This window comes from Microtus pennsylvanicus, chromosome 7 (genome assembly GCF_037038515.1).
Source record: "Microtus pennsylvanicus isolate mMicPen1 chromosome 7, mMicPen1.hap1, whole genome shotgun sequence".
In the NCBI taxonomy this organism is placed as follows: Eukaryota; Metazoa; Chordata; class Mammalia; order Rodentia; family Cricetidae; genus Microtus; species Microtus pennsylvanicus.
In genome coordinates, this window is record NC_134585.1 from 119,402,333 (window position 1) to 119,425,993 (window position 23,661).

Below are 23,661 nucleotides of genomic sequence, written 5' to 3' on the forward strand. Positions count from 1 at the left end.
GTTTGTCTTGACAGTGACATTTTTGGGGATACATTTTTAAAATGTATTCATATTTCACCTTTTAAAACTCAGAACATAACAAATTCCACTTATTGGAAATTCATACTATTAGAAATCCCTGAAGTACACTTAATAAAAGGAGGTAAGTTTCTTGGTTGCACCAGAGCAATGGACATGCTTTTTCCCCCACAAGTGACAATTTTGTCAACTTTCCCTCCAAACCTACTAAGATTTTAATGCAAGGATAACAGAGTGAACATTTTCTAGAAATAAAAGGAAGAAGTGAATTTTAACACTGGATCTGTCCAAGTAATGATATATAAAAATTACTGTTTTGGTCCACCGTTGTTGAGCTAACTTTTCCTTGATACACAGAGAAAACCCACAACAGTGCACAGGCGCCAAAAACTGGTTACCCTTTTGTAGCCTTAGTTTTGAACAAGAAATACTTTCCATGTTCAAACTGTGAATATGGAATATGTGACATGAAAAACGAGTCCATATGCCTTTGATGTTATTTTTTATTCTAAGACAGTCTCGTGTACCCCAAGCTGGCCTGGAACATATGAGAATGACCTTGAGCTTCTGGTATTCCTCCAAGTGTGTGCCAGATGCCTGGTCCTAAGAGACACTGGAGACTAAACCCTGGCCTTTGTGCATTCTAGATAAACTCCACCCACTGAGCTACATCCTCGGCCTTCCCCACCCACCCCCTTTTTAAAAAGCAGCATTGGGGGAGATGGGGAGATGAATAGTAAAGAACACTGGCTGCTCTTCCAAAGAACAAAGGATTGGTTCTCAGCACCCACATGGCAGTTTACTGTAACTCCAATTTTAGGGTATCAGTCACTCTCTTCTGGCCTTCGTGGACACCGGGCACAAACATACATGGAAATAGAAATGCAGTAGAAAGTAAGCTCTGGCAAATTCCATGTGAACATCTGAATGGTTTGCTCTCCCTGGGTTGTGTTGATGACAAACCACCTGACTGATGAGAGTGCATACTCTAGCATATTCTGCATGCTAGGTCCAATGTGAAGTGTCAGGCAACAGTTTTGGCCAACATGGCATACTTCTTTATTTCAGACTTGCTTAAAGCAGGATAGTTGTTAGTGAGGATGACCAATTTTGGTTTGCTTTATGTGACCATGTTGAGTATGTGTTACCTGTTTGGTTTTCGAGACAGGGTTTCTCTGTGTAACAGCTCTAGCTGTCCCGGAACTCTCTTTGTGAACCAGGCTGGCCTCCAATTCACAGAGATCCGCTTACTTCTGCCTCCCAAGTGCTGGCATTACTGGTGTGCGACACCACCACCTGGGAAGTGTGTGTGATTTTATAACAAGTTGAAGCCTAGACCTACAGTTTATCAACACCAATAACTTTCTTTTCTTTGTAGCCACTATCTTGTGAGATGCTTCCCAGAAATTTTAAAAATGCCTCTACCTTACTGCCTCTACCTCCCAGTGTTTTTGTTTTTTTTTGTTTTGTTTTTTCGAGACAGGGTTTCTCTGTGGCTTTGGAGCCTGTCCTGGAACTAGCTCTGTAGACCAGGCTGGTCTCGAACTCACAGAGATCCGCCTGCCTCTGCCTCCCGAGTGCTGGGATTAAAGGCGTGCGCCACCATCGCCCGGCTTTTTTTTTTTTTTTTTTTTTGTTTTTTGTTTTTACCTCCCAGTGTTAATGGGGATCAAATCCAGAGCATTGTGCATGCTAAGCAAAGCACTCTTCAACCTGAACTACATCACCAACTCACATCTATTTTTTAGGTTATTAGGAATAATTCATCAGGAGCTGGAGAGATGGCTCGGCAGTAAAAAGCACTGGCTGCTCTTCCAGAGGACCCAGGTTCAATTCCCAGCACCCACATAGTGGCTAAGAACCATCTGTAACTCTATTCCCAAGGGACCTGATGCTATCTGGCTCTGTTGGGCATACTATGCAGGTGGTGCACCGAAATACATGCAAGTAAAAACTCATACATTAATAAAAAAAATATGGGGTTATCAGCTCCCTGCTACACCAAAGGGAAAGACTTTCACATCTTCCAAAAGTTTTCTTTTGGTGGTTTTATTTATTAACTATTTAATTATTTTTACATATCAGTCTCTAAAATGAAATTCCTGAGGTCTAACTAGTGCTAGCTTCTGCTGCAGGAAATCCTACAGTTAGTTACCTGCCCACTTGGGCATGGCCTCATACACTATTTATGCTGATGTAAAGTGTGCGTCTGCTCTCTATCTCTGGCGGCGGATCCATGGCATCTCTCCAACTCCACCCTTCTTTTTCCCAGCATTCAGTTGAGAACCTTAGGCAGAACTTAGGTAGGTAAGTTCTGCCTTGCTATAGGTCCAAAGCAGTTCTTTATTCATTAACCAATAAAAGCAACAAATAGACCTCCCACAGCAAGCTTCCCTGTTCTCACTTATCAATCTTGTAGCTGAGCCCTGGGCTTCAAAATCCTGGGTTCAAAATCCCAAAGCTCATGGATAGTCTAAAACTTGCAATCCAGATCCTACAGCTCACCCCGAGCCTTTGCTTGCTTGGTAGGCTCGCAGGGTGGAATGACTATAGTCTCCCAAAGCTACTACTGACCCTTAGCTTCCTCACGAGGGAGCACTCACTTGAGGTTCTCAGCTGACGTAATGAGGCCATGGTCATATGTGGTATACAGTCACCAAATAGATGGTGCTAGTTTCTGAGAAGCTTCTCGGCTAACTAATGTCAGTTGGGTGCCAGGTCACTGGGAGCCCTGGAAGCATAGGCTATCATTTCTTTTTAAAATTTATTTTTTTAGTGTTACTATGTGTGTATATGTCTATGTGTGTATATGCTAAAGCTCCTGCCAGGGTGTGTGTGTGGAGGGCAGATGACAACTCTGGAATTGGTTCTAGGGACTGAGCAATAGCTTTAATCCACTGAGCCAACATGCCAGGCCCCAGCCATGGTATTCTTAGGGAGAGGTACAACCAAAAGGAGCATTTAGGCCACAAACCTCAAATCACTTGAAGATATTCTTAAGACTGCAGAGCATAGGTATCATCAATGCTTCACCTATGTGAACTTAGGCCTCATAAAAATCATGTGATATTGAGAGAAGTGACAGTTCAGGCAAAACAAAAGATGCTTAAAACTGTGGAAATTGGGGACTGGAGAGAGGACCCACTGTTAAGAGTACATGTACTCCTTCAGAGGATGAGGAGTTACTTTTTAGCACACATGGAGGCCAGTCCCAGAAGAGCCAATGCCCTCTTATGGCCTCCACTGGCACTAGGCATACACAGATATACATGCAGGAAAAACACCCATACACATAAAAGTTTGGGAAATCATGTTGGAATGAGAAGAAAGGAAAGCTTTGACTAGGAATTTCAAGCTTATCTCCATGGTATTCCCCATCCATTTCCTTTCTGTTTTCAGTCACAGACACTACCTTTGTGCCAGGTTCTAGTATCTTTTGCTTTCTTTTTTTTTTTTTAACATTATTTATTTATTTATTTATTTAGTGTACATATTCTGTCTGTGTGTATGCCTGCAGGCCAGAAGAGGGCACCAGACCCCATTACAGATGGTTGTGAGCCACCATGTGGTTGCTGGGAATTGAACTCAGGTCCTTTGGAAGAGCAGGCAATGCTCTTAACCTCTGAGCCATCTCTCCAGCCCATCTTTTGCTTTCTTGCTAAGGACCCTGACTTTCACCCTACAGCATCATATGGCATCTACAGATCAGAACATATCATTCCTCTCCTGCAAAATAAAATTCTTGCTGATTGTGGTGACAAAGGCCTTTAATCCCAACACTCGGGAAGCAGAGGCAGGAAGATCTCTGTGAGTTCAAGACCAGCCTGGTTTACATATCAAGTTCCAGGACAGCTAAGGTCACATAGTAAGACCCTTTCTCAGAAAACAAGAACAGAATTCCCCAAACTCTTTAGTAGCATAATGAAAGACAAATGTCACTCCTTGCTACCCAAGGCTCGATCCCAATGAACATTCCTCATCTTGTCTCCACAGCCCTCTGTCCTCGTTCTCCCTTACCCTCCGCTCTACCCACTCAAATCTTCACCCTTGCGTCCTCTTGTTTCTTTTCTCCCTTCCTCCAGCACTTGTCAGTTTGCCTCTATGGCTTAAAGTCACACAAACAAATCTTTCCTAAAAATATGTTTTGCTTCATCAACTGAGGACTGTATGTGAAGGGACAGAGAAGACCCTTGTGAAAGATTAGGATGAGGGCACAAGTCACTTACCTGTCCTTGACTTGCAATAGATAGCAGACCAAGCAGTAGCCAGCACAACTTTGCACAAAATTGCGCTGGGCACTGAGGAATGCCTCAGTGGTATAACTGCCATGTTCCTGTAGGAAGTAATCGAGCAAGGAGAGCTGTGACTGTTTCTTCACCTGATGGATGGACACAGCGTTGACTACTGGTTCAATCATGCCACTGTCGGCTGAAATCACAAGAATCTTATATGGCTTGATCCAAAGAGGCACTCGTTCCTGCTCCCAAATCGACTGTGAAGAGACACAAAGGTACCAAGAGTGGTTCATCTTTCTCCAAACTAGAGAATAATAATGTTTTCTTCTCCTCAACCTCTCTCCCTTAATATCTTGGATTGAAGGGCATTAAATAAGCAAGACTCACTGACCTACTAAGAACCAGCAAGTTTTTTGTTTGAGATAGGGACTTATGTAGCCCAGGCTAGTCTTGGATTCATGATCCCTGTCTCCACTTTACACATTCTAAGATTACAAGTATACACTACCACAAATAACAGAACCAGGAAGTTTGAAAAGGAAGTCCAGGGCCTGGCAAAGGGAGGAGACTACCCACAGAGGTAGAAAACACAGAACAGGAAATCTCACTGTTGCCTGCTAAATAAGAGTAGGAGCTATTAATATAAGTTTGAATAATAAAATATGGGATTTAAGGGCAGAGAAAGCATCTCTAGGAAATGAAAATATGGGGCTGGAGACATGGCTCAGTGGTTGAGAGCACTGTCTGCTCTCCCAGAGGACCTGGGTTCAATTCCCAGCACCCACATGACAGCTCACACCTGTCTGTAACTCCATTTCCAGGGCTTCTGACACCCTCACACAGACATATATGCAGGCAAAACACCAATGTACATAAAATAAAAATAAATTATAAAAATGAAAATACTACTGGATGTGGTTGGTGGCATAAGCCTGTGTTCCAAGCACGTGGAAGGCAGAGGCAGGAGGCTCAGGCGTTTGAGGTCAACATTGTTTATAAGTGAGAGAGGTCAGCCTGAGCTACACAAGATCCTGTCTCAAAAGCAAAACAAAATGCAAGCACTTAAGCCATGTTTCACATACTATAACCTAGTACTTGGGAAGCTGAGGTAGGAGGTAGGAGGGCGCGGCACAAGGACACACTGACATTTGCTGAGCGTACAGAGGGTACAAAGCAAGTAACACTGGGCTGAGGCTACAGTGAGATCCTTTCTAAAAACCAAAAACCAGGAGAAAGTTCAGGCCACCTCCACTACTCAAAAAACCTGCAAACAAGTCGGTCAGTGTTGTCACAGGCCTTTGATCCCAGCACTCGGGAGTCAGAGGCAGGTGGATCTCTGAGTTTGAGGCCAGCCTGGTCTACAGAGCGAGTTCCAGGACAGCCAGGGCTACACTGAGACACCCTGTCTGGAAAAAGAAAAACAAAAACACACAAAAACCAAAGAAAAACTACAAACAAGTATTATAAAGCATTGGATTGAACAGGTGAAGCCTTTTGCAGGTCACCGACCCAGGAGATCTCAACAGTGTACCAGGCACAGCAGTTTACACCTGTGATCCTAGTACTCAAGCTAAGGCACGAGGATTGTCATGAATTCAAGGCCAGCCTGAACTACTTAATGAGTTCCAGGTAAACCTGAACTACAGAGTAAGACCCTGTCTCAAAAAGACAAAGCAAAGGCTAGAGAGATGGTTCAGGGGTTAAGAGCACTTCCTACTCTTACACAGGATTTGGGTTCCGTTCCTAGCACCCACTTGGCTTCTCACAACTGTAACTCCAATTCCAGGGGGATCTGATACCTGCTCTGGCCTCTATGGACACTATACACATACATGCATAGAAAACATCCATACACATAAATAAAAATGAATAGATCTTCAAAAAAGACAAAACAAAACAGAAATACCTCAGCACACAGTAAATCCATCCATCCCAGATAGATCATTTGGGAAGTTCTGATTTTAAAGACAAACCCAAAGCCTGGTGGTGCATACATATAATCCTAGCACTTGGGAGGTGAGGGCAGAAGAATTAAGAGTGCAAGGCTGCCTTTGGCTATAACTGGGTTCGAGGCTAGCTTGAACTACATAAGTCCCTATGTGAAATCACACTCTCAATCAAAAAAAAGACAAACTTGGCACATTCAGTGGTCAGAAGAGGGCAGATGTAGTTCTAGAAAAAAACAGCAGAGGTCACCATAGAGCTGTTCATCATGTGGTTGTGCTCTGGAGAAAGACAAGCCAGTTTCAGTTTGATCTTCCCATTCAGCCTGGGTAGAAGCAAGTACTCAGCAGAGCTCCCAGAGAAAGCCTGTATGGCCCTCAAGAGTGCTGGAGTCGCACTGAGCCTTTCCTTTCATTGTCCCTTCCCTGTGTGTTTGTTTCCTTTCCTCACCTGCAGTTGCTTCAACACCTGGAAAGCCAGCAGCTCCTGCCGAAGGTCATCTCCACACTTGACAATGACTGACAGGAGCCGCCAATTGGGAAGATGACCATACGGGGAGCCTTCTCTGATCCTCCTATGAAGACAGAAGTCACAGGGTGATGCCAGGGTAAGGACTCAGCCGGCAGTAAAGTCTGATGGAGTGTTTAGAGGTGGAAAGGCACTGGAGAGGATGACGTGAGCACCTGAAGATGCCTTGGAGCACTGGGAGGAGTACCAAGACCACCTTCCACCCTCTACCCTCCTCACCGCACTTTCTCCTGCCAGGGCTCTTTGAGGGCAACTGCAGAAGGGTCTTCAGGGTCTCGTTTAAAGGCTGTGGGAGTGTGAGCCAGTTGTTCTGAAAGGCGCCGTCTAGTAGGAAGAAAATACACAATTTATTTGGAAGAGTTATCTCAGAGCTGCAATGCCTTTGCCCCTGTTTTCTTGCCACTGTTCCTAGATTCTGGACACAGATGGGAACCTTGGCACTAGGAAACCCACAAGAAGCATAATCAATAGCATTATTTTGCTAACCTGGTGGCTTATGATCATGCAAAGAATCTGAGTTTCCTCATTACTCTATCCCAATATTGATTCAGAATAGATGTGACTCCAGAATCTGAACCTTAAACAAGGTATCCTCTCTACCCTCAAAGTGAAGGATACAATTTTGAGATCTCACTTTGATTCTTGGTTTTGGGTTTTCTCCTGGTGCTGGGAACTGAACCCAGGGTCTGCACATGCTAGTCAAGGACAACTTTGAGAGTGATGCTCAAATGCCCTCTGAGGCACTCGCTTCTTTTTGGAACTCTCTTAAAATGTCATTTCTTTTTGTAGTAACTAAAGCAATGCCACTATTGCACCTTCACTGACTCAAGTATAGAGGCTTCAGGACAAGGACAGAATAATGAGACAAAGGAGAAAGACACAGGCTGACAGCCGGTGAGTAGACACAGGAAAGGGATAAAGAGACAAGCGGAGTCTGGAAAAAAAAAGATGAAAATGAGGGATGATGGGATCTGGCCATACCGGATGTCCCCTGCTGCAATGAACACAGGCTCCTTGCTCTCCTGGCTGGTGATGCTGTCCACAGAGAACTGGGAGATGTTGTCACAGCTGTTGGTGTGGACTTCAGGGAGCTGGGAAGAGCAGGTTAGAGATGCTAAACACAGATCTCCCTCTTGCCCCCTGCTCACTTGCCACTACCTATGGCATGCGGTTCTACCACACCATTCCAGACTGCTCCCAAAGCCACCATGATTCACACCATTATGGCCTTCTTGAGTTACGGATCCCACAGTGATGTTCTCAAAGTGTGAACTACTCCATCAGAGTTCATGGAGATGCATAGGAAATGCAGCTTCTCAGACCCCAACAGCAGTCTAAACTGGAACGCTGGGAATAAAATCTAGAAACTAGATTTTAGCAAATTCTCCAGACTACCCTCACACCGTCAAGTTTGTATACCACTGCCACAACTTTTGCAGAAATCTGATTCTACAACCTCATACTGAAATGAAAGCCCCTATGATTAGGGATGTATAATTCTCTCCTAGATCCTCCAGACTAGATTTCTTGGACTAGTCTTCAACTTTTCGTTTTGTTTGAGAAAGGGTTTCTCTGTGTGTAACCCTGGCTGTCCTGGTATTTGCTCTGTGAATCAGGCTGGCCTGTAACTCTGATGTAGACTAGGCAAGCCTCAAACTCACAGATTTGCCTGTCTCTGCTTCCCAAGTGCTGGGATTAACCACCATAACCACCTGGCTTCTTTCTTTTCTTTTTGAGACAGGAACTCATGTATCTTAAGCCTGGCCTCAAGCTTACTATGTAACTGAGAATGGCCTCAAATTCCTGCTCTCCCAGCTTCCACTATAGTGCTGGGACATAGGTGAGCTGCCACACCCAGCTTCATCTCTTCAGTCTAACCTCCCATTCTAACCTCACTTGTTACTATAACGTACCCTGTCAGGCCCCAAGAGGTCTCCTGTCCTCCCCTGTAGCAGAGCGATCTCAGCTCCAGCCAATGTATAGTGACTTATGCATCTTCACTTTTCTTCCTAAATGGCTATGTCTAACCTCAGCTTGACTGTAAAAAAGACAGAGATCTGTCTTTGTTACCAAATGTGCTACATAAAACGCTGCCCTGCTTGCCTTCCTATAGCCCCAAACTAAAGCTTGAGTTTCTTCCCGTAGCTACCAGGACTGAATGAGTACATAGCTTGTCAGGTTGTGCTAAGCTCTCCAGCCTCATTTGTCACTGCTTCTTACTTCATACTATATATGCAACGCGTACTGGTTTCTTCCAGTTCCTATCATGGCCATGCTCCATTTTCTCCTCCAGTCTCTGTACACACTCCTCTATCTGAAGGTTCTTTGTTCTGCCATTCCAAACATGCTTCAGGCTCCAGCTGAAAGGCTGCTGCCTCCAGGAAATCCTTTGACTCCCACCCCAAGTCTGGAGTAAGTACCAGCTCTGGGTGCTTCCATGATGTCTCATGCTCCTCACTACAGTGCAGGCCACACCACACTGCAACTACCAGTTGTCTGGTCTGATTCTGTGAGGTCATAAATTCCTTGCAGGTATAAGCTAACTCTTGTTCACTAGTATATAGTACTCAGGTGTGGCACACAGAAAGCCCTCCATAAACTTTTTTTCAGTTTTTCTTTTTTTGCTTTTTCAAGACAGGGTTTCTCTGTGGTTTTGGAGCCTGTCCTGGAACTAGCTCTTGTAGACCAGGCTGGTCTCGAACTCACAGAGATCCGCCTGCCTCTGCCTCCCGAGTGCTGGGATTAAAGGCATGCGCCACCACCGCCCGGCTTTTTTTTTTTTTTTCAGTTTTTCAAGAAAGGTACAGACTGACCTCAAATTCTCTATGTAGCAGAGGCTGGCCTTGTGGCCTTGAACACCAAATCCTTTCAGAACACTCAACCTTTCAGCTGGGATTATAGCTGTGAGACACTACATGCAGATATTAATATTTCTCTTTTTAAAATATTGATTTTATGCATATGAGTGCCTGCATGTGCGTCATGGATGTGCAATGTCCACAGAGGCCAGAAGAGGGCAGCAGGTCTGTCTGGAACTAGAGTTAGACAGCTGTGAGCCACAGCAAAGGTGCCGGGGACTGAACCTGTTTCTATAAGAGCAGCAGTGCTCTTACTGCTCACACAGATCCCTTGGCTCTGCCCTGAGTGCTGGGATTAAAGCCCTGCACCACCACGGCCCAGCTCCCTTTATATATTTGACTGAATGCAGGTATGGCTTGTCAGTCTCTGCTATCCTAAATCAACTTTATATAGTGGGTGTTCCATGAATATTTTATTATATTTCCCTCCTCCCTTTTTATTTCTAATCTGAATTCCTGCTGCAGGAGAACAAGCGTGAGCCTATTCCAACCAGCTATTCAGTGCTTTTCCTTCTCACACCCTTACTACCTGCAACATTCCTCTGGGCGCTTGTACCATCTGCTAACAGGTGTGTTATTCCAAATGTATTAAAAGCTCCTAGAAAACAGGTGTTGTGCCCCCAGTATTGTCTCCTTGGTGCTCCCTCACCTCCACCTGTAGCTCGCCTATATCATCCACCGACCAGGCTTCGTCATCATTGTCATAATTGGGCACCGTGCTGAAGCTGCCGGCTCGCTGCTCATGAGTGATACCACATTCAGGCAGGTTCTCTACGGATCGTGTGCTCCGAATTCGGTTCTCAGGAATCCGAGCAGGAACACTAGTTGTGTCGAAGTTTTCACATTCAAGAACTTCCACGTAGATCAGGTAGGGAGCCTGGCGGGTGGGGAGGGGAGGACAGCATTTGCCACTACCTCTCATCTCAGTTCCATTGACACAGTTCTTTCTGTCCCAACCCTCAGCAGCAGTCCCTTGTGACTGTGAGCATCATGCACAGGTAGGAACTTGTGCTATCACCTGCATAAAACATTGGGGAAAGGGCGCGAGGGCTCAAATGTATGTGTGCAGTCGGGAAAAACTGTGCCAACTATCAATGGCAGTTGAAGCTCTATGGGCTTATGATAAAGTCAGGGCCCAGGGAAGTAGACAGAAAAACTGGATAAAGCAACATGTGTCCCAAGGAGAATCCTAATTTTCAATCCTTCCTCTGAGAGGAGACTCTGAACCATGAGGACCATCATTCCTATAAGTAGACAAACACAGCTTGTTTTCTCTGGTATGAATGGGCATATTTCTTTCCTTTCTGCCCACTTTGATAAAAAAAAAATTCTTATACATATGTCCCTTTACCCACATGATGGTTGTACCTGGATAGCCTGAGAGTTAGAGGAAGGTGAAAGAGTACTCAAGGAGGATGAGGAGTGGGTGGAAGGCATGAGGTAAACTGAGAACATTACGCTGCTCTGGCCTATAAAACCAAAACCCAACAAGTCAGGCAGGAGGGATCTGAGGTTCTGGGCATCATAAGAGCAATGAGGGAGAGTCACCATACATTACAAGGTCTCCAGCATGCAGGTAGGGAACAAAGCCTGAGTAGTCATGGATGGTCGGATGAGGGGAAGGGTCCAGGCCAGAGCCCACTTACCTTGTCCTTGGAATTGAGGACAACAGCTTGTGTATGGGGCACACGGACCACGTGGTGGTCAAAGCCAGCAGTGGGCAGCCAGACTCGGGCAGGGAGTTTGTGGTTCAACAGAGAGAGCTCTGAGATCAGCCTTTGTGTTTTCTGCTCTTTAGTGGGGAGTGTGGCCAGCCGTTTGCCGATCGCCATCAAGGATTTGATGAATTCTCGTTCAGGGGCCAGCCGGACAGGCTATAGATGGTTGGGATGAAACAAAAGATGGTGAAGAAGACATTGAAAAAAGTAGCCTTATTTGCTCCTGGCTAGGGCCCCGGTATTTAAAGAACCCCAGAAAAGGGGCTACCTTTGGCCATGGTAGGAATTTTCACCCTACTCCAGCTTGAACGGGGGAGAACACATCCCTTCTCTGAAAGCTACTTCCAGGGGACTCAAGATGGCCTGAGCTCAGCTCACTGAGAAAGAATCCTTTTTTTTTTCCCCCTTGGACTTGAGTTCCTCAAAGACTGCCCCAAGCCTTTAATACAGGCAAGGGGACAAGGTCTAGAAAGGCCATCCAGGACCTCAGACAGAAGAGTTCATACTTGAAGTGCTTTACTCATCTCAAGAACAGGGTCATCCCTTCTCCCATCTGGGCCCTCGGGCTGGCTCTGTGCCAAGGGGCTCTGGCCAGGCCTCACAGGACTAGGGAAAGGGGCCTGAATCAGTATTTCCCCTTTCAAAGAAGGAGATGCTCTTCATCCCGAAACTTTTGTTGTTCTCCATGGCGCAAACGCCAGCTACCCCTCATTCTCGTAAGGGCTAAGTACACAAGCAGGGATGAGAAGAGAATGCGCAAACTGTATTAATGAGGGCATAACCATTGGGAAAGAAAAGGCGGGTGGAGGGTAGTGCTCATAGGTGGACGGAATAAGCAATAGCTCCTGTTCGCCCTTGGTGGCCCTTCTGAAGGCCTGTCTCTAGCAACTCCTCCCTGGGTTCTCTTTGCATGCCTTTCACAGACTTGACCCCCAATTTTAGTTCCCTGTGGTAAGCTTGGTTCCTCATGCCAGGTATTTCAGCAGTTCCCAGAAAGGGCAAGGTAGAGTGGGGAGAAAGATGGAATCAGAGAGACATGATGATGAGCTCTACTGGTCTAAGCCTGTCTACCACAAGGTAGAGTGGGGAGAAAGATGGAATCAGATAGACATGATGATGAGCTCTACTGGTCTAAGCCTGTCTACCACAAGGACCCTGTCTCAAGACAGCCACAAAGCTTGGCAGAGAGGATCACGACTCTAATCCGAGCACCTTGAAAGTCACGGCAAGGAAGATCACAAGATGGAGGCCAGCTTGGGCTATAACAAAGAATCTGACTCAAACAAACAAAACCCCATATGCTGGGCATGGTGAGTCACATTCTAGCACTTGGGAGACTGAGGCAGGAGGATTGCCACAAATTTCAGGTCAGCCTAGATTAGTGATTACTAGGTCAGTTAGAACTATATACCAAGACCATGAAAAACAGGTATTTACTACACAATTCCATATCTTATCATGTCTCCCCAGCTACATAGAACAATCTCTCTTCTTATTCTTTCTGCTCTTCTGATTGGAATAGCATTTCATTTACCAGACTTTTCTCTACACCCCCACCCCCTTTTCTTTTTTTGGTTTTTCGAGACAGGGTGTAACAACTGACCTCAAACTCCGCCGCTGACTTCTAAGTGCTGGGACTAAAGGTGACCACCACTACCTGGCTTCTCCCCCCCCCCCCCGCCTTTTTTTTTTTTGAGACAGGGTCTTTCTATGTAGACTGTTTGGCCTGGAGCTCAAGCTATATAGATCAAGCTAGCTAGCCTTTAGCTCATGGAAATCCTCCTGCTTCTACCTTCCCAGTGCTGGGATTAAAGATGTGCACCACTGCACCAAGTCTGCTTATTTTTCTGATTGAGAATTTCTACCCTTACTGCTCATACATACTACATGAAAAAACAAAGAAGAACATCTTTTGTTTCCTTTTTTGTTTTTGAGATTAAGAACAAACTTTATTCAAGACTTTTGTTAATAAAAAAATTTGTTTTGAGAATTTCATGTATGAGTATACTACTGTATTTATATCATTTCCACCCTTCCCATATCCCCCCTACTCCCTTTTGAATTCATGATCTATAATAAAAATTATTTTTTTAAAAGTATTCAGAGTTTGGATATACTGGAAGCAGAAAGAGCCACTTTCTTTCCACCTTTTCTGTAATAGTGTTACAACATTATAAAAAAGATGAAGTGCCGGGCAGTGGTGGCGCACGCCTTTAATCCCAGCACTCGGGAGGCAGAGGCAGGCGGATCTCTGGGAGTTCGAGGCCAGCCTGGTCTACAAGAGCTAGTTCTGGGACGGGCACCAAAGCTACAGAGAAACCCTGTCTCGAAAAACAAAAACAAAAAAAAAGATGAAGCTACTGAGCATGGATTTTTTTTTTTTTTTTGAGACAGGGTCTGTGTAGCTTTAGCTGGCCTAGAGCTTGCTATATAGTCCAGGCTGGTCTCAAAATCAGAGATCTGCCTGTATTTGCCTCCCAAATGCTGGGATTGAAGGCACATACCACCAAACATAATTTTTTTTAAAAAATTATTTTATGCGTACGTATGTTCTAGCTACATATCTTTGTACCTATGTGTGTAGTGCCCATGGAGTTACAGGTGGTTGTGAGCCATCATGTGAGTGTTGGGAATCAAAACCAAGCCCTCTGGAAGAGCAACCAGTAAGCTGTTTTTCCAGGCTCTTATTTTGTTTTATACATCTTTTACTAAGTCCAACTAGTTTTTATGGCTGATCATTTAGAATTGGGAAACCTATCATGGGGGGGGGGAGGTTCATTCCTGGAGAAAACTGATTCTCTCTCCCCCAGCAGCTACTGATGGCTGTGGCATTTCATCTAGGGGTGGACCTTGGTAAGTGTTCCCCATCCAGAAGCTTCTCCTGAGAACTGGGTAATACTGTGTTCACCTGCACATGAGATAAGAGTCAGTATGCAAAGGAACCACATAGCCTCTCCTCCGTGATGGGAGGAGGTGTGTTGGTTTAAAGCCCTGCACAGCAGCAAAGAAGGGAAACTAGGGACGGGGTTGAAGGAAAAAAGAAAATAAAATGGAATTGGACCTCAAGGATCCTAGAAATATCCTGGGGGCCTAACACAGAAAAAAAAAAGGGAATGAGGCCCTGGGCTCCACCCCAGAATGACGGGGGGGGGGGGGCTGAGATCTGAAGACTCATGCCTTTATCCTGATCCCTGAATACATCCACTCAGTGGCAAAGAGTTACTGTGACAGGACCCTCCACCCCAACCAATTCAGTCATCTCATTAGAAAAGGCAGAATGCTTCTCCATCCTCAAGCCAGCCTTTCAGCTGTAGACCCCTGTGTTACTTAACCATACTGGATATGACGTCAGGCCTCCAAAAAGAGGCTCTGCCACATGAGAGGAGATGGGATCATGATTAAAAGGGGATCAGCACAGAAAATAGAAAACAGTGGGTAGACAAAGAATAAAATGTAAAAATATATATATATATATATCCAAACTCCCAGAGGGTCCAGCATTTCCTCTCACGTCTTTGCCCAGGAACAAGGTCCAAGACCCTGTAGGACCAGAGGGTCATGGGTTAGTTCAGAGGGAGTAAGAAAGGAGAACAGGGATTAAGGGACATCCTGGGCAATGGGCTGGGGAAAGGGAAGAACTCAGACCTGGAAGAAATGAAGTTAAAAAGGAAAACCAGTTATGGGAAGGTAAAACTTTCCCTCAGGCCAGTTTGTTTTTGGAGTTGGCTCGGATAGCACAGAGCCTAACATTTAGAAAACTGAATAAATATTTGATGGGCTGGTGACAGAAGTCATGGGGAAAGGGTTCTTGGTGGGAGAAATGGGATCCTGGAGGTTTCTGCCAAGCAGTCCATGGCTCTAATCCAGGAATAAATTCTACCTGTCCCAGCTGTTTGCTCCAGAGACCTAGGAGCAGCACAACATTCCAGCTGCAGTCTTGGAGCAAAGGATCAGCTGAGCCTGTCTGGGCCTGGGCTCAAAGCTCAGGAGGAATGCCTCCAGGTCTGGGAAGCCTGGCAGGGAGATGCTAATCTCCTGGAATTAAAGGGGCCTTCACTGGTTATAGACAACATGGGACGGAGAGGAAATGCGGCCACGTTGGGAGCCTGCCACCCAGTCCCAGCCTGGCCCCACTTACGGAACTGAATGAATTATCAACACTCTCGGTGCTGGAGGAGAGCTCCTGGGAAAGGACCAGAGGGCAAGGGAAGAAGGGGTGAGGTTGGGGGAGGGAGAGAGACAAAGGCAAAGAATTTAGCTCCAACTTGGATCATAACTGCTTCTTTTGTGCAGCTATATCTTTCTGCTTTAGTGAAAGGTGGTCAGCCTGGAAACACTACTTGCCCAGCGTCTAGATATTTGTGGAATGTTGAAAGGCTAGCTCAGACCTTGAGATCAAGAGCTGAAGGCCAAAATACCTTATTTTCTATTTTATCTTCCATTCTTTCCTGAACACACCTTCCTTTTAGATCAGAACCCTAGAGCTGGATCCCTAGTGCAATGACTGCCTGCCCAAGGCTTATTTCTTTCATATAACCCACTCACATGCTTTCAACCAACCCCTTCTCCACCAGGACAGCCACCAACTGCACGACCCTGTACTAGAAAGTTGATGTTCCTCTACCTTCCTGGCTTACGTTTCAGTACATATCTCCTCTCAGTCAGCCTCATGATCACCTTAGGAAGCCTAATCCCAACCTTGAACCTATGACAAAGGGCGCCCCAGATCCATGGACCGGAAACCTGTGGCTGGATGATCATATATGTGTCAGCCTCATACCCGCCCAGCTTCCTGCCAGGTATTGCACATGACACTGAGTACTTTACAGTTTTGAACTGATGTTGGACAATGAGGTCCTAGCTAAAACCACCCGAGAAAGCTAGTTAGCAGGGCGGTAGTCATCTGAATCCCAGTCCAAAGTCTAGACCTTAATAATCTAAACATCACCGCGGCTGAATGGAGTGGCACACACCTGTAATTTCAGCACTTGGGAGGCCGAGGCAGAAGGATCGAGAGTTCAAGGTTAGCCCAGGCTACGTACTGAGAGTCTTAGGAAACAAACAAAAAATTGAAAAAATAAACACCTTCCCCCTCCTTTGTTCAGCTGGAATCTGGGAACAAAGTGAGGAGCAGCTCGCTCAGTAGTTGTAGAGCAGTACTCATGCCCTGGGCCATCCTGGGTTCTGCCCACCGCTGTCTACCAGGACAGGCAGCAGGCACAGAATGCGTGCATAAAGGCAGGAGGGGAGGGACTGGACTAAGAGGCAGAGTCTTTGGAGTTCCCAGAGCAAGAAGGCAGTAGGCAGAGTACTTCTCTACGGTCAACATTGCAAGCATCTGCTTAACTCAATTTTATGGCTGAAGTTCTCGATTGAGATACTAGGCTTTGGTTTTCCTTTATGAAACTGGGCAGGAGAGCATTTACAGGGTGTAGCCACTCTTGGAAACACCCTGCTAAGGCTGCAACTCGTCTACTTTGGGAAGAAGTGGGAGGAAGGACTGAGACAGTGAGGATGGCAGAATGTGTTAGAACCTACGGGTTCAATTTCTACACCTAAGCTAGTTGGGAAATAGTAACAGGCAGGAGACGCTCTAGCTGATACTCTCCCAGACGGGGCTCAGTGGACTCACTAATGTCCACAGCGGACAGGAGGATATCATGATCTGTTCCTCTCCCACTTCCGAGGCCTGAGTCACTTGTACTGAGTCAGCTTCAGGGAGTAAAGCTGAAGCCAAGAGCTAACATCACACCCTTATCAAGCTGGAAAGACTTCCAGTGTGACGTGCAGCAGATTTCTCTGTACAAAGGTTACAGTCCTGAAAAGACAAAGCTATCTAATTGGAGTGTCCTTATGCAGGAAGGATGGAACTAGGGGGTGGTACCTAACCACTCTGATCATTGTGCAGCCCCCACCCCCAGCTCTATGCCAAAATATTTATCATTTGGCTACAAATAGAAAGGAAAATTGAGGCTAATGATTAAGAACTGCTTTGAAGGTTGGGCTTGGGTGTGTGTGTAGCAGATAGATGTGAGAAACCAATGCTAGAACTCTCTGTGGGGAGCATGAAGGAATCCTCTGAAGATAATGGAAACTTTTGAGATCTGGCCAGTGAAGAAGAGCTCTGGAGGGAGCCCTAGACCTCTTCCCTGAGGCCCCACCTCACTTCTCTGGAGCTTCTCCACAGTGGGAGAAACATGGGATTAGCCAATACCCAAAGGAAAACTAACACTGCTATCAGAGAGTGTCAGCCCCACGCAGAAAGACTCCTTCTTAGAAGATCTTGCTTGGCTCATTTTAATAAGATACAGATTGACCTACTGCTTCTGGAAACGTTTCAAGACAGACACACACTGACTAGCTCCTCATACTGGGGCTTTGGTATTAGACTTTATGGGTTCTAGTCCAAGAGCAGAATTTTATCCTCCATCCCCTGCTGCCTTTGGGACAGAACTTTGCCCACTGTAAAAGCAACTAGTTGTTTAGTGGATCAGTGTTTCATGACAAGGAAGGAAGAAATGGAAGACCACTTCCCTTGGTACCTCAAGCACAAAAGGACTGGCAGAAACCCCGGAGTCCGGCTCCAAGCCTATGAACCTAGTGGCATCTAAGTTTGTGTTCTGTTTCTCTTTCATGCTCTCAAGTTTCCCAAGGAGCCTCTGCCAGCATCAGATAGATAACCCAGGGGGACATAGGGAAGTGCTACCTTCTTCCGTCCCTGGATCCAGTAACTCATGAAGAGCCAGGTGGGAAGAATGGCAACTGGAAAACCCACCCTAGAGATTTAAACACTCATAGAGTACCTGCCTCTCAGAGCCATCCACAATCCTGCAGCATAGAAGTTAGATGCATAGAAGAGGGACCCCAGACCAGCACAGGGTAAGAAAAACTCTAAGGCCTCTGCTTTTCTGGTCCTAAGATGCAGACTAAAAAATAGATACAGGGAAAAGTCAAGCTAGACAAGAGGCACCAATGAATTCCCTCCCAGATACACACACTCACTCCAACCAGATCTGATCTTAGAGGAGGCAGCCCTCTCAGATAATCTCAAACCCTTCAGGATCTTAGTTCCACCAAAATCTGGAGGATTCTTCTTGCTCTGCAACAACCTCCCTTCCTAGACCATCAACTGCTGCGAAGCTCAAACAGAAATGAAAACCGTCCACTCTAGTTCCCATGGATGTGGAAGTGTGAACTGTCACATCCTCGGCTCTTCTTCCCCAATGGCCTCTTACAGCTGGGATCTGGGGAAGTAGATGCTGAGGAATAACCATGGCAGCTCAACTGAGTGACTATGAGCATGAACTATGGACTGGGTTCCTGGTCTAGCAATAACTAGTTGAATGACCTTAGTGAAGCCATTTAACTTCTCTGAGCCATGTTCCTCACTGGTAAAATAACAGCAGTTTCAGCTGTGAGGATCCCACATACATCATCTGGCATGCTGCCTAGCATTCAGTGATCAGTAAACACTGGCACATTTGGCTTCAGTATTATTAAAATATCATAATGAAGTACATTGCTAGGGAAAGCAGGCTATGAATTTCCTTTGCCAACTGCCTTTCTTTCTCTAACTACCCTGACTTCCCTCTACTTGGAAGAAACTTTACTGTATCAAAACTGTGGGTGGTTTACACCCCACAGAGACAGATGCCAGGACCATAGGCATATGCATTCCAACAGTGTGTATTCTTCATTTTTTCTTTTTTAAAATTCCTTCTTTTCTAGGCTCGTCTGGCAGCCAAGATGGGAGCCTGCCAACAGAGATGAAGCCTGGAGCACCAATAGTCTAGCTGGGACACCTGGCCACTGAACTTGGCTATCCACTGGGCATCTTTCCCCACTATCTGTCCAGATATATAGTAGATGGTGGTGCTAAGCTGCCAACCGCTTACCTCCTGCTCTGTTAACATTAGATAGCCTGCTGCTGCCAAGATTCCTTTTCTCAACCTCAGCTCCTCAACCAGCATTACACTTACTTTGCCAAGGTTATGTCTCTCTTCCCTTTTTGTTTATCTCAAATGAAGGCAGGACATACTGTTGAGGCCCCACTGGTAGAGAATAAACTTTACCCTATGTTAACAAAAAGTAGAGTCTTTGGGGAGCGAGGAAAAGGAATTATGAGGAATGGAGAAGCTGATGGGCTAGTTAGCATCCTTTCCTTTTCCTTCCTTGTGTGCTGCTGTGATCTCAGGTAGGCCAGGTTCCAACAGGGTGCATCAGGCCTGCGTCACAGTTCTTAGTATCTGGTTAATGGAGTGACATCTCAGTTTAGTGAAAGCCAACTCTGGACAATGTCAAGAGTATCAGCCTTGCCATTAGCTAGATGATCTGAGGCAAGTCACTTTATCTCTCTAGTCTCCCAATTGTTCCTCTGTAAAATGAGGCCATTGGAATACATGAATTCCAAGGTCTTTTTCCATTCTAACATTCCATGCTTCTATCAGTGAAATGAAACAGAAGGGAGGACAGAAACAGTAACCCCATGTAAGACATCCTGTCTCCATGCAACCTTCAAATACTTTGCCCATCAGTCCCTCCCCCAATTTACCTCATCCTCATTCTCCACTTTAGGGTTGCTGGCTGTTCGCTTCAGGTTGCTGCTGAGACTTATGCTGGCTGTAGCATCTGACTTAGAGCGCTGGTGAGTCCTTTTAGAGGGAGACAGCCCTGTGTCAGGGGCTGGGCTCAAAGATGGCAGCTCCCTCTTTCGGTGAGCTGGCTTCAGCTCATCTGAGAGGATCAGCTTCCGTAACTTGGTCCCTCGGGAGTGTCGCTGAGTGGAAATGTGCATGTCTGAAGAGTAGGCCCCAAGCAACAGGGCACACTGCAGGGAAAAGTTGATGCTCTGCCGACATCGGTGGACTATGTAGGGTTTAATGGCATCGCCCACATCCTCATCCATGTGAATATACATGTTAAGCAACTGGGGCAAATAGAAGTCCACATCCTCATTGCGAAAGCAGAAGAGGCGGTTGCCAATGTAGGCTTGCACTCCAGGCTCCTTGGAGTTATACAAGTATGAAATGGCCATAGAGATGTCAAATAGTTTTGACTCAAACAGTCTCAGGAGCCAAGACTGTTTGGCTGAGTTGTTCTGTCGTCGTCTTCTTGCTCCTTTGGCTGTGCCAGAGGCCACAGTGGCCCCCATCTCATCTTCTTCTTCCCTGATCTGGGCAGGTGGATCATCTAGGCAACGTATCTCATTGTCCACACCATCCCCATTAACCAACTCCAGCGGGGTCCCTTTGCTAGAGACAGCTACACTTCCACGCAAAAGCTTGACTTTTTCCAGCACCTCCTGGCAGGCCTTCTGGGCCACCTCAGGGTCAATCACTGACAGTTCCCCGACCCCCTCTGTGATGACGCTTAGCAAGGAGCCCCCGTTATTCCCTGATGGGCTAGGAGTAGACTCAGAAGTTGGCTTCAGGGTAGCAGGCTCCACTACCATGTCTCCCATGGCTACAGCCAGACTTGGAACGTCCAAGCTAGAGAAGGAAGGGAGACAAGAACAGAAAGAGACATACACACGCTTGTTAGTAGTGTCTCAGTCAGGGCTTTCCTTTACCATGAAGCTTGCCCAAGTACCTCCTCCTCTGTCTTCCTGCATCCTTCAACATCAGAAAAATCATCTCAACAGAAATCTGTCCTCACTACCTCTACTTCTGACCACTCATACCCTTCAATCCTTCTGTACTTACCTGGGTTCTTTGCTTGGATGTGCGAAATGCTCTTTACATGTCGTATGGTCTTACAAATTGTTCAGTATGCTGGGGAGCAACTCAGGTCTTATTCTCTTTTCTTTAAGTCTTGTTCTTCCTGTGTCACCTTCAAATGCCTATGGTGACACTTTTCCTACCTAAACTATTATCTCCTTATTCATAACATATTTCACACACAAGTTCTCTGCCTCTCTCTTTATTTAGTATCAAAGCTGTTACTGTCTTCTGAGACTATTATACTATAACCCAGACTGGCCTAAAACCTACAGCAATTCTCCTGCCTCAGTCTTCTAAGCACTGGACTTACAGGTACTAGCTACCACTCTTGACTTTGTTTGCAGAAACTTTTCCTTCCCAACACATTAGTGCCATGGAATAAGAGCCAGCAACTACTACTCTAAGCTTCACATAGTGGACAGCGTCTCTCAAACAGCCACTGTCAACCTTGCAGAAGCTGTACCATTTTTCTGTGTGGCTTCCTGATACCATACCCTTGCTCTGTGTTTGTAAGCCATAAAAACCTAAACACACCATGTATCTTCTGTTTCAGTTTCTTCAACTGCAAATTGAGAAAAAAAAATTACTTCACATTGATGCTATATAGAAGACATAAACTTATGTGGATGAAATGATTTAACATAGTTCCTGGCACAAGGTAGTATTCAATAACGCTAGCTAAATTCTAACCCTGTAAAAGGTTAATAAACAGTGTGTGCATATATACTATTATTTTTATAAGGGGTGTGAACTACCTTATTCATTTATGATCCTTTAAAAATTTATGGCCACATTTCCCTACCCCTTACTACCTTCCCCACTATTGTGTACTTACTCTAGGAACTGGAAGGATTGTAAGAAAACAAAAAGAAATCAGGACTCATGGGTCTATAACTTCTAAAAAAACAGGGATACATGAGAGTTGAAACTCGGATCTCTCTGGATGGTTTGCAGAAGTGGTCAGAGAACAGTGCAGGTGGAAGCCACGGCTTCCAAGAGCATCATCAAGTCAGCCTTCAGAGCATCATCAAACCAGATCGGGAAAGTCAGAGTGGTCCAGAGCAGAAGAATAAGTCTAGACTATTTTGTCAGATGATTATAACTTAAGAATCTGGATATTGGCCTCTTCCCAGATAAAGAGAGCATCTAATGTACACTTTAGAAAAAGGGAGAGGCTTCTGCAGAGCTAGACAGTAAGTAATTTCTAGCTGGGTATGGTGGCACACACCTTTGATCCCAGCACTCGGGAGGCAGATACAGGAGGATCTTTCTGAGTTCAAGGCCAGTTTAGTCTACAGAGGAAGTTCCAAATAGCAGGGCTACACAGAGAAACCCCGTCTCCAAAAAAAAAACAAAACAAAAAATAAAATAAAATAAAATAATTTCTAAGTGTTTAGAACATTATTCTTTTTTCTAAATGAGGCTGGGGTACTGACACCTTGGATGAATAGAAAAGAGATGCTCGGTGTATGGTTTTCTGGTCACTCTGAAGAACTTTTATTTATTTTTTTCCCCAGACAGGAGTCTCATGAATTTCAGGCTGGCCTTGAACTCACTATATAGCTAAGGATGATCTTAAACTTCTGATATTTTTGCCTTCATTTCCCGGGTGCTAGCGTTAGAGACATGGACTACTATGCCTGGCTTGATTGAACCCAGGCTTCATACATGTTAGGCATGTACTCTACCAACTAAGCTACTTCTCCAGCTGCAGAAGCCCTACTTTCTAACACCTTCCTTCCACTGATGTTTCTTTTACCTCTCAAGTGTTAAGTGGCAAGGTTACTTTCATTTGCCCAATATCACACAGTACAGTTCTCTGCCTCCCAGCAGTTAGTACCAAAGCTTTCCAGAAAGACTGATGGGGGTGCTGGAGAGATGGCTCAGTGGTTAAGAGCACCGGCTGCTCTTCCAGAGGTTCTGAGTTCAATTCCCAACAACCATATGGTGGCTCACAACCATCTGTAATGATGGTCTGGCGCCCTCTTTTGGCGTGTGGGCATACATGCAGGCAGAATGTTGTATACATAAATACATAAATAAATAAATCTTTTTTTTAAAAAAAAAAGACTGAATATTGCTGAGAAACTCTTCAACTCTCAGATACCAACAAAAAGGCATACTTTAGTTCATCTTTCTTCCAACTCTGTCAAGCAAGAAAAGTATCCCTGTCAAGGAACATACCTAAATATAATAAAGGCAATATACAGCAAGCCGATAGCCAGTATCAAACTAAATGGAGAGAAACTCATAGCGATCCCACTGAAATCAGGAACAAGACAAGGTTGTCTACTCTCTCCTTATCTATTCAATACAGTTCTTGAGGTCCTAGCTAGAGAAATAAGACACCAAAGGGAGATCAAGGGGATACAAATAGGAAAATAAGAAATCAAACTCTCACTATTTGCTGCTGATATGATAGTTTACATAAGTGACCCCAAAAGTTCTACCAAGGAACTTCTACAACTCATAAACACTTTATGTAATGTAGCAGGATACAAGATTAGCTCAAAAAAAAATAATCAGTAGCCCTCCTGTACACAGATGATAAATAGGCTGAGAAAGAAATCAGAGAAAAATCACCCTTCACAATAACGACAAATAGCATAAAATATCTTAGAGTAACTCTAACCAAACAAGA

General features: G+C 45.2%; 1 protein-coding gene and 1 long non-coding RNA gene across 6 annotated transcripts in view; one reads left to right on the forward strand and one right to left on the reverse strand.

Moving 5' to 3' along the window:
* Nucleotides 1-23,661, reverse strand: part of Pi4kb (phosphatidylinositol 4-kinase beta) — a 36,761-nt gene that overhangs the window by 4,192 nt on the left and 8,908 nt on the right. For 2 of the 4 annotated variants that reach the window (XM_075978227.1, XM_075978230.1), the window contains exons 2-9: nucleotides 19,853-20,789; nucleotides 15,440-15,484; nucleotides 11,230-11,457; nucleotides 10,233-10,460; nucleotides 7,707-7,816; nucleotides 6,945-7,049; nucleotides 6,648-6,771; nucleotides 4,245-4,510 (exon numbers count right to left, since the gene is read on the reverse strand). In XM_075978227.1, coding sequence (XP_075834342.1) covers nucleotides 4,245-4,510; nucleotides 6,648-6,771; nucleotides 6,945-7,049; nucleotides 7,707-7,816; nucleotides 10,233-10,460; nucleotides 11,230-11,457; nucleotides 15,440-15,484; nucleotides 19,853-20,761 — 2,015 coding nt within the window. In that variant the 5' untranslated portion in view covers nucleotides 20,762-20,789. The remainder of the gene's footprint in view (nucleotides 1-4,244; nucleotides 4,511-6,647; nucleotides 6,772-6,944; nucleotides 7,050-7,706; nucleotides 7,817-10,232; nucleotides 10,461-11,229; nucleotides 11,458-15,439; nucleotides 15,485-19,852; nucleotides 20,790-23,661) is intronic. The other 2 variants (XM_075978229.1, XM_075978231.1) reach the window with 1 other exon arrangement.
* On the forward strand, nucleotides 4,441-10,239 carry LOC142853372 (uncharacterized). Of its 2 annotated transcripts, XR_012911205.1 has the most exons (4): nucleotides 4,441-4,528; nucleotides 6,654-6,804; nucleotides 7,515-7,619; nucleotides 8,467-10,239. It is a non-coding gene; the product is annotated as an uncharacterized LOC142853372 (long non-coding RNA). The 2 variants fall into 2 exon arrangements; XR_012911204.1 differs by lacking the exon at nucleotides 8,467-10,239 and having other exon boundaries at nucleotides 7,515-7,713.